Source organism: Triticum urartu, chromosome 2A, assembly GCF_056163025.1.
Source record: "Triticum urartu cultivar PI428250 chromosome 2A, HENAU_Tu73, whole genome shotgun sequence".
In the NCBI taxonomy this organism is placed as follows: Eukaryota; Viridiplantae; Streptophyta; class Magnoliopsida; order Poales; family Poaceae; genus Triticum; species Triticum urartu.
The window spans coordinates 545,634,478-545,644,384 of record NC_141874.1 but is presented as its reverse complement, the minus strand read 5'-3'; the positions used below and the strand labels follow the sequence as shown (position 1 = coordinate 545,644,384).

The 9,907-nt window shown below is 48.0% G+C and overlaps 3 protein-coding genes across 3 annotated transcripts; 2 read left to right on the top strand and 1 right to left on the bottom strand.

Moving 5' to 3' along the window:
- Nucleotides 1-706: 706 nt before the first annotated feature.
- Nucleotides 707-3,737, top strand: LOC125538607 (anthranilate synthase beta subunit 1, chloroplastic). Its single transcript, XM_048701866.2, has 8 exons — nucleotides 707-923; nucleotides 1,013-1,188; nucleotides 2,160-2,230; nucleotides 2,346-2,383; nucleotides 2,460-2,570; nucleotides 2,656-2,755; nucleotides 3,142-3,277; nucleotides 3,358-3,737. The coding sequence occupies exons 1-8, from the start codon at nucleotides 812-814 to the stop codon at nucleotides 3,466-3,468; spliced, it is 855 nt and encodes a 284-aa protein (XP_048557823.1). The 5' UTR covers nucleotides 707-811; the 3' UTR covers nucleotides 3,469-3,737.
- Nucleotides 3,738-4,069: 332 nt separating this feature from the next.
- Nucleotides 4,070-6,263, top strand: LOC125538608 (vacuolar iron transporter 1). The gene is made up of 4 exons (XM_048701868.1): nucleotides 4,070-4,419; nucleotides 5,328-5,413; nucleotides 5,520-5,634; nucleotides 5,852-6,263. Exons 1-4 carry the CDS (start codon nucleotides 4,181-4,183, stop codon nucleotides 6,150-6,152), a joined length of 741 nt encoding a protein of 246 aa, XP_048557825.1. The 5' UTR covers nucleotides 4,070-4,180; the 3' UTR covers nucleotides 6,153-6,263.
- Nucleotides 6,264-6,715: 452 nt separating this feature from the next.
- On the bottom strand, nucleotides 6,716-8,877 carry LOC125538606 (Pentatricopeptide repeat (PPR) superfamily protein). Its single transcript, XM_048701865.2, has one exon. The coding sequence runs from the start codon at nucleotides 8,819-8,821 to the stop codon at nucleotides 6,992-6,994; it is 1,830 nt and encodes a 609-aa protein (XP_048557822.1). The 5' UTR covers nucleotides 8,822-8,877; the 3' UTR covers nucleotides 6,716-6,991.
- Nucleotides 8,878-9,907: the final 1,030 nt, after the last annotated feature.

Genomic DNA, 9,907 nt, shown 5'->3' with positions numbered 1-9,907 from the left:
TAGTGAGTATTTTATTTAGGAAATCGTTGAGCGGGGGGAGGGCGATTCACTGTTTATTTCGAGACAATCAGTAGAGGAGGGAGTGATGCCCCACTCGGTCGTAGCTCCGGCGATAATAGACACAGGTCGTACAGTGCTGCATTTGGATCGCGTGTAGTTTTCTCCTAGGTTAAAATTTGCCACACGAGTAACAATGCCCTCCGGTCGTGCTTTCGCCTAGCATCTGATGTTCGTTGTGGTTCCTGTATACATGTGACCGCCGCTAGAGATCGATGATTCTGAAAATTCTGAATTCCAACATTGGACCACATCGCCAGCCGCCTCCCCACCTACCCACCCACCCACCTTCGCCCCCGCGGCGGAGCAGGACCGGCGTCCTCCACCCCGACTGAGACACCGGTGATCGGCAGCGACGTTTCCTAGTGCGAGACCATGTGCATGCGTTCATTGCTTTATTATACACGGAAACGGCAGAAGCAACGCCTTCCTCATGGCAGGCGCCGGGCACAAGTGAGCTACTGACCACGTCGCCGGTCGTCTGCAGATAGCGCCGCCGACCGGCGGACGCACGGCGTTAGTAGGGGCCGTAGAGTTTTACGCGCATAACTAAGCACGACTGAATTTCTTTCCATTTCTTACTGCGCGCGCTGAAGAAAATGGATGTCGTCCTAATCCAACCCGAAATCCCTCCCTTCTATATAACCGCAAACTCGCAGCTCGCTTTCTCCCGTTCCGTTCCCGACCCCTTCCCCGCCACGGACAAAAACCCAGCGAGCCGCGAGCCGCGCGCCTCCGGACCCTCCTCGCCGGCATGGCCTGCACCCACCTCGCCGCCGCCTCGTCACCGGCGACCACCGCCGCCGCGCTGCGTGCACGGGCGACGCCCCCCGCCGCCGGTTTCGCGCGCCTTCCTGCCACCCTCCGTACGAATCCCTCCGTGTCCCTGCTTCTATCCCGCCGTTTCATTGCGGATCTGCCGAATCCTAGATTGATTGGGCTTTTCCCCTCGCAGATCCTGAGAACGGTGGGCTGGCCCTCAGGGGTAGGAGGGCGGTCACGCCCGTGGTCCTCGCCGCCGGGCCGGCCGCCGCGGCGCCGGTGGCCGACCGTGACGGAACACCGGCCGCGGTGAAGCAGCCCATCATCGTCATCGACAACTATGATAGCTTTACCTACAACCTGTGCCAGGTATATATGGTTTCACATGTTCCTGGCCCATTCGCATTCCGGCTGCTTCTGGTCTGTCTGTGTATGCCATATCTTTGCCGGCGTAGAGGGGTCAGTACGTGGGTTGATCCGAAAGTTTCAGTGTTCATACAGTTTTTCTTCACATGTTTTCCTTTTTGCCGTGCGGAAGTCGCATTCTCGGTTGTGTCAGTTCAATTTTTCCAGTCAAAAGTAGCTTTTCCATTTAAAAAAGGAGAAAAGGATTCCACTGCCCTCAAGTATTCCATTCGTAGCATGGATTGTTGTTTTAGGGATTCAGAATTATATATGGTCTGGTACAAGAACTTATCTTGCTATTTTAACCTTATATGAGGTTTTATCACATTGTTCTTTTAGAAGTCTTACAGAAATGTATTTCTTCATTTGAGAAGCAACATGAATCTGCTAAGCATTTTTCTACATTTGAGAATTAACACGAATCTGCTAAATATGCTGTTAATGCCCGGTTGTTCTAATAAATCCTAACAACAGAGGATAACCTTTGGCAACCAACGTGGCAAGAATGTTTTTTCATTAGAAGTACTCCCTCCGTTCCTAAATATAAGTCTTTTTAGAGATTCCAACAAGTGACTACATACGGGGCAAAATGAGTGAATCTACACTCTAAAGTATGTCTACATACATCCGTATGTTGTAATCCATTTGAAATGTCTAAAAAGACTTATATTTAGGAACGGAGGGAGTACAAAGTTGGATCCTCTGAAATCTATTCTCAAAGATTTTCCATTTAAAATATGACCTTCTAAGAAGAATCCCTTGTCTGAAAGATCCAAATTAGAATCAAGAATGCATTATTTGGTTACGTTCGGTGTCTGTTTCAGATGCATGTACTTATGAGACGGTTAAATCTATTTTCCGCACCTTTATTTTAATATGACGCGAACACATGCTATGAGAAAACACATCTTGCTGAAACTGAGTGTTTGATGCAGTATATGGGGGAGCTTGGATTAAATTTTGAGGTGTACCGTAATGATGAACTTACCATAGAGGAGGTAAAGAGGTATAGTTCTCTGAGCACCTCTTCAATTGTAATTTAGTTTCATTCTGGTCCAACTAAAGGGGTTATACCATATTACAACTTTGTTGATGATGTTCCTTTCTTTAATCTTATGTAGGATGAAACCACGAGGAATACTTATTTCACCAGGGCCTGGTTAGTTTCTCTCACCGAATCTCAGAACAGTTTAAAGTTTCTGACCTTACGAATAACATTCATATTTCTTCTTTAGGTGAACCGCAAGATTCAGGTATATCATTGCAGACTGTTCTGGAACTTGGGCCAACCATCCCAATATTCGGAGTTTGCATGGGTCTGCAGTGCATTGGAGAGGCATTTGGAGGTTAGATTTATCTCTATGGACACATGGTTTTCCATGATCTGTTATTCAGTCTTGCTGATGTTTTTTCTTCTATATGAATATACAGGGAAGATTATCCGCGTTCCTTCTGGTGTGATGCATGGAAAAAGCTCTCCAGTTTACTATGACGAAGTTCTAGGAAAGTCCATATTCGAGGGCTTGTCAAAGTATGATTTCTCAGCCATTAAGTAAACCATGGATTGTTCGGTTCTAGCTTCCGCTACATAACAGTCGACTGACACTGCTATTGTAAACATTGAACTGCACACATATTGCCTTTGCTTTTATTTTTATGATGACTAGGAGTGCTTTTGAGAGCTGTATTTTACCTGTTTAGAGGACGCACTTAGGTTTGTCTTGAGAAATTTTGTAACATGTGCCATGCAATGGCGATTCGAATTTTCAACATATTCAGTTAGTATTGATGATAGTATGCCAGAATGGAGGGAGCTTTTTTCAACCATGGAAAACGTTTATGTTTGTTTCCTTGTTGAGTCTGGCACTTGTCCAAATTGAGCTTCTGATTTGACATGATCCTCACTTTGATGAACAGCCCTTTTACCGCCGCAAGATATCATAGCTTGGTCATCGAGGAGGAAACCTTCCCGCACGATGAACTGGAAGTCACGGCATGGACTGAAGATGGACTTGTCATGGCTGCTCGCCACAAGAAGTACACGCATATCCAGGTATTTCTCAACCCCACACATTATGTGTCGCTTAGGCACAATTTGACATGATCCTCACTGATACGGTGTAACTCTTCCAGGGTGTTCAGTTCCACCCAGAGAGCATCATCACCCCTGAAGGCAAGAAAATCATCCTCAACTTTGCGAGATATGTCGAGGAGTTTGAGAAGCAGACCTCCGAGGGGAAGTAGAGGATTCAGGAAGCAGAGCAGTTAGAGGAAGTAGAGACTATTGTTGAGAGATCAGGCAGGCAGGAAGGGGCCTAAAAGCCAAGCAGATTTAGGGGAAATGAATAAGGGAAAAAGAGCTTTTCCATTGCCATTCGTTTGGTTCATTGTAATATATCATTGTGGATCTAGATCCCGTATGAACTTCATTCGGTCAATTATGTTCGTCGTGGTGCTCTTTCTCAAATAATAAATCGGTGGAAGCAGAAGCTGTTAGCATCTTTTTTACTTCAGACTTCAGAGTTCAGAGTGTTTGCTATATGTTCTCTGTTCTGGTTTCTGCCTTTCCCAACTATTTTTTTAGATCTTTTTTTTTGGCTTTTTAGATCTTTTTTTTAGGTGTTTTTAGATCTTTTTTTGCTGTGTTGAGAAAAGACTTTCCCAACTCCTAACTTTCTCCAGGCCTTCTGACAGCTCGGCCCATTACTAAGCCTATGAGCGAAGGCCCAGTAGACACAAGAGCCCAGACCACAGGTACTGGGCCTTCCCAGCTATGCCGACTAAAACCACCTCCCTTTTTTTCCCAGAGTAAAACCACCGCCTCTATAAATAGCGATTCAGATAGGACGAGACGGGGAGTCCAACGCACCATACCTCCAGCCCCCGTTCCCTTCCACCTGTCCACCTCTCTCGCTTGTCGGCTCAATTCTGTCTGTTGCCCTCGCGAGCGGCGGCGATGGACGGCCACGGCGACGGCCGGCAGCCCATGCTGGAGAAGGGCCCGCCGAGCCACCGGGAGCGGCACTTCACGGCCGGGGAGGTGGTGCGCGACGTCATCATGGGCGTGTCCGACGGCCTCACCGTGCCCTTCGCCCTCGCCGCGGGCCTCTCCGGCGCCAGCGCGCCGTCGTCGCTCGTCCTCACCGCCGGCCTCGCCGAGGTCGCCGCCGGGGCGATCTCCATGGGCCTCGGAGGGTAACTTCCGATCCCTCCAGTCCCTCTGCTTTGCTTCTCAATCACGCGCCGCTCATCTAGCGAAGTAACCGAGGTTACAATACAGATACAGATTGTTTTGTCAACACGCGTGTCTGACGACTTAACGTGTAACTAACTATAGTACAGATCGCGCGTAGTACAGACGCGTGTCAGCGTTTGCAGAGACGCATGGACTCTGGCACTCTGCCTCGCAGTTCTTACTATGGCGAGAGAGATTAGGGAGATACATCATGCATGTACCCTGCCTCTCCGTATCTGTATGAGTAATTGGGTATAGATATTGATATCAACAGTAGATTAAGCTAGCAAGTGAGAATGGTTCTAGCTCCTGCTGTCAGAATTATGTCCAACTGTAATGGAGTAGAATGCAGTACTGCTTACAGTGAATCTACAGTTGTAGTTATGCACATCCTAGCTACTGTTGTATGTTATGAAGCTAGATTAAGTTAGTCATGACTACATATATTAACCATGGGACAGGTGTACGTGTTGAATCTTGCTTTGTTACATCGTGGACGCCTGCTCATTTTTCCGCAGATTGCATTGCACAGACGCGTCGCTGTCTAACAGTCTGTTCTTTACTTTAGCCTCAACTGCAACTTGCAAATTACCCTCATGTCGACCACAAAACTTATTGGGGGAAAAGTTAGCCCATGAGATAGACAAGTGCGCGGACATATGGCCCTCTTCGACGTACTATTTCAGCACACTTTATGTTAACATCACGACTTTTTCAATTCAAAAAGTGCCCACAAATGGCAGTGGAGAATAATGCTTGTCCCTTTAAGCTGTGGAGAGAGACAAGATCACATTGTTTACAATTCAAAAAGTGCCCACGAATGCATGATTGTAAAATTTTCTGATCTGCCACTGTGCCATGTGGGTAGGTACCTGGCTGCCCAAAGCGAGGCAGATCACTACAAGCGGGAGATGAAGAGGGAGCAGGAGGAGATCATTGCCGTCCCAGACACCGGTACATGGACATAACTGGATAACAAGTTACCAGATTCCCCCAGTGTGTGTGTAACTTGCAGCCTAACCACCGTTTGTATTTTGACTTGTTTATAATGATAATTCAGAGGCTGCTGAAATTGGGGATATCATGGCAGAGTACGGGCTCGAACCGCATGAGTATGGCCCTGTTGTGGAGGGCCTCCGGAGGAACCCGCAGGCTTGGCTCGAGTTCATGATGAGGTATATGACAAGCAGCTACTGACACTATGTATTGTTTTTTTTTGTTTGAGAAGCACTATGTATTGTTTCTGATTGTACTATACTGAAAATGTAGATACTACAACAGAGCTGTCAAGACTGAAAATGTAGATATTGACAAAGAACCGTAAAGAAATTAACAAGAGCATATTGCACGTCATAGGCATGATTGCTTTACTAACCGGGGCAATGTATTCAGGTTTGAGCTCGGATTGGAGAAGCCGGACCCTAGAAGAGCCTTGCAGAGCGCTTTAACAATAGCGCTATCTTATATCATCGGTGGATTGGTCCCTCTCCTGCCCTACATGTTCATCTCCACTGTCCAGGACGCCATGCTCACATCAGTTGGAGTCACGCTGCTCGCGCTCCTTTTCTTTGGCTACATCAAGGGTCGATTTACTGGGAACCGCCCGTTCCTTAGCGCTGTCCAGACTACTATTATTGGTGCTGTTGCTTCTGCTGCGGCGTACGGGATGGCGAAGGCTGTGCAAGCTAGATAATCTTATGGGGTGCACTTGTATCCAAACTTTTCACTAGCCTGCAATGAATTCAGAACAGATGTGAATTTGCTTCTTTGAACAATGCATTATATTACATTGCAATCAGTTGTAGATGAAGCTAGTCTGTTCCTCCTTTATCTAAAAATGGAGTAGAGCTCTTACCTTACATGTAGTCATGAATAATTGTTGCGAGGATAAAATACTTGCGTACTAGCTCTATGTAAGCTGAACTGAGATGTCAAGTAAAGTGAAATTAGCACAAAAGTCCATCTTGGACTGAAACCAACATAACTGACCATATCAAGCACACGTTTTGCTGCAGACTGGGACTCTTATGGGTAAACTTATGGTCTATGGAAGTTACTTATTTTTTTGCGGGGTAAACTTATGAAAGTTACTGTTCTACCACAACTAGATTTAGATAGAAGAAGCCATGAGTTAGAACAAAATCATAGAATATGCCTTACGATGATTGCAGGTTTTTGAACTATCAACCCAAGCTGAGAGAGTAGAGTTGCCTGAGCAAGGAGAATCATTTGAACACTATAAGCAACCAATACTGCTAAAAGAAAAAGCTCAAGGCGCCTCAGAATTCAATTTTCAAGTAAACATCTGCCACTATCTTATTTATTTACTAATCAGAGAAGTAAAATTACAGAATAGCATGTAGGCTTTCCCCATGCCGCGCTGCGAAGTATGTATCCCCCATCGAGGAGTGGAGTAGCAATATTTGTCTGCCTAAACTTGAAGAGCCTAATCATATTGCATTTTTCTATCTCGGAGATCGATGGTTCTCTACCGGTGAGGAAGTACTCATAAGATGTCTTTACCCAGAAACCTTATCTATCGTGGTAGCTCTTAGCTGGTTTCTTCTTGACAAGTTCGCTGATCAGTGAAGTATAAACGCCCAAATCTGGCACCATTCCTTTTGCACTTTTCAGCTCTTCAGAATCAGTAACTTTTCCATGCTTGCACTGCCCATCCAAGAGAATGTTGTATGTGATATCATCTGGGGGCACCCCTATATTGAGCATTGCATTCAGAAGCATGTCGGCATTCTTCAGCTGCCCCAGCTTGCAGAGGCCACTCATAATCACGTTGTATGTCACAACTCCTGGTTTTCGACCCTTGTTCTGCATCTCCTTCAGTAGTTTAAAGCCTGTCTTCACGTCGCCTTTCCTACAGAAGGCGTCAATCACCATGGTGTAGGTCGTGTTGTCGGGCTCCAAACCAGCTTCCATCATCTCAACAAGGATCCTCTCGGCATCGACTGGCCGTTGTGCCTTGCTCAACCCGGAGATGAGTGCTGTATATGTCACCTCATCCAACGCAACCTCTTCGTCCGCCATTTTCTGCTTAATATCCATCGCCGTGTCTAGCTTGCCGTCCTTGCAGCAACCATCAATGAGTGTGGTGTAAGTCACCTTATCTGGCTTCAGACCTGTGCCCCTCATCTCTTCCACAATGCATTCGGCAGCCTCAAAATTTCTCGCCCGACAAAGCCCATTCAATAGTGCATTGTATGCCACTAAATCTGGCATCACACCCCTTGCCCTCATGTCCTGGTACAGTTCCATTCCAGCCTTCACATCCCCAGCCTTGCAATGTGCATCGATCAATGTTGTGAACACGATGGCATTCGGTTTCACGCCCCTCTCGCGCATTTCATCAAACATCTTTGTTGCATCCTCGATCCTCCCTGAACTGGACAAACCCTTTATCAGAGCACTGTAAGTGTAGACATCAGGTGTGATACCCATCTGCGCCATTCCCTTGTACAGCTCGTCTGCACCGTCCAGATCGCGCGCTCTACACATGCCTGAAATCAAGGTGTTGAAGCTGACCACAGTCGGCTGCACGCTCCTGGTTCGCATTTCGTCGAACACCTTGCGCGCACTCGCAAGGTCTCCAAATCTAACAAAATCTCGCATCAGCACGTTGAACTGCCTGACCTCAGGGGGCATGCCGGCGTCAAGCAGCTGCAGGTAGAAAGCGTATGCTTCGGGAGTGGTGGGGAGCCGGCTCATGAGGCCGAAGCACACGGGCGCCGGTAGGCGGGTGCCGCCGCGGAGGGCGAGGAGGACGAGGGAGCAGGCGTCGGCGAGGAGGCCCTCGTCGGCGTAGGCCGCAGCGAGTTCGGAGACGAGACGGGCGGGGTCTCCGGGGGAGGCGGCGGGGACGAGGAGTGGGAGGAGGCGCGGCGGAGAGGAGCGGCCGAGTCGGGAGACTAGGAGGCGGAGGAGCGGGCGAGCGAGGTCCGGGAGGCGGTGGAGGAGGAGGAGGTGGGACATGGAGAGGAAGGAGGAGGGCGTGTGGCGGAAGAGGCCGGGAGGGGAGGCGAGAAGGAGTAGGCGGAAGAGGGAGAGGAGCGGGAGCGGCGGGAGGGAGAGGGGGTTGGAGCGGAGGAGGGAGAGGAAGTGGGCGGAGGTGAAGGCGGGGAGGAGGCGCAGGAGCGGCGCCGGCGCCGTGGCCGGGAGCGGGGCGGGGTGGATTGGCAGAGTGAGCGCGACTTCGGAGGCGGCAACGATCAGGGGGTCGGCCTCGGTCGTGGACGGCGAATGCGATGGCGGCGCCCGCGGCGCGGCGTACCATGGGAGAGGGGCTGACGGCGCCGGCGGTGTTTCAGTGGGGGGCTGGAGGCGCGGGCGGTGGCGGAGGGCTCTCCGCATGTTTGCGAGCGGTGGGGTGGGGGTCTGAGAGAATGAGCCTCCGTGGCTAGTGAGCTTCGAGCCCGCCAAGTTGAAAGATGGGACGGCTCGGTCGATCAATCTTTTTTAGGGAACGGTCGATCAATCTTTAAAAGGTCATCTTAACTGCCTTTTGTTTTTGTTTTCGAAAGTGAAGCAAGTCCGGCCTCTGCATCAAGTGATGCATATAACCATATTATTAGTGCAAAAGTTCAAAGGTATAAAGCAAAAACACCTGAAGCTGAATATCATGCGTCACCACCTCCCGAGGCTACCGTTAACCCAATGGCAGAAAACAAAAACAAATAGAAAATGCATAGCTTTTGAGCAAAGCTTTTAAAAAGAAATCATCACACGTGTGTCGATGATGACGAGTCTGACCGGATGTCGAGCTCGAGATTCTCATTCCCAAAAATGAACTTGGAGCCACCACTTTCAACAAGTACACGATGCATGCGCGCGTCGACATTGGCATAAATATTTTTACCAAAGTGTGTAGACTCGATCTAGACGTGTCTACCATCGTCACCTGTCTAGCCTCGGGACACAGTTTTTACTGTACATAAATAAAAATTATACACATTTTTTTTGGGAAATAGACACCGTCTTCCTCCCACGCGCACCAGCATGCACTATAAACAAAGCTTGATCCCGTCTTTTGACTTCTCGAACGCCATCGGAACTAGAAAACGTTGTTGCAATGCAGCGACCGAGAAATCACCGGTTGGATAGAAGACCTCCTCCTAACAACTGAAGGAAATATGCCCTAGAGACAATAATAAAGTTATTATTTATTTCCTTATTTCATGATAAATGTTTATTATTCATGCTAGAATTGTATTAACAAGTGTCACTAGTATGCCTCTACCTGACTAGCTCATTGATCAAAGATGGTTATGTTTCCTAACCATAGACATGAGTTGTCATTTGATAAACGAGATCACATCATTAGGAGAATGATGTGATTGACTTGACCCATTCTGTTAGCTTAGCACTTGATCGTTTAGTATGTTGCTATTGCTTTCTTCATGACTTATACATGTTCCTATAACTATGAGATTATGCAAC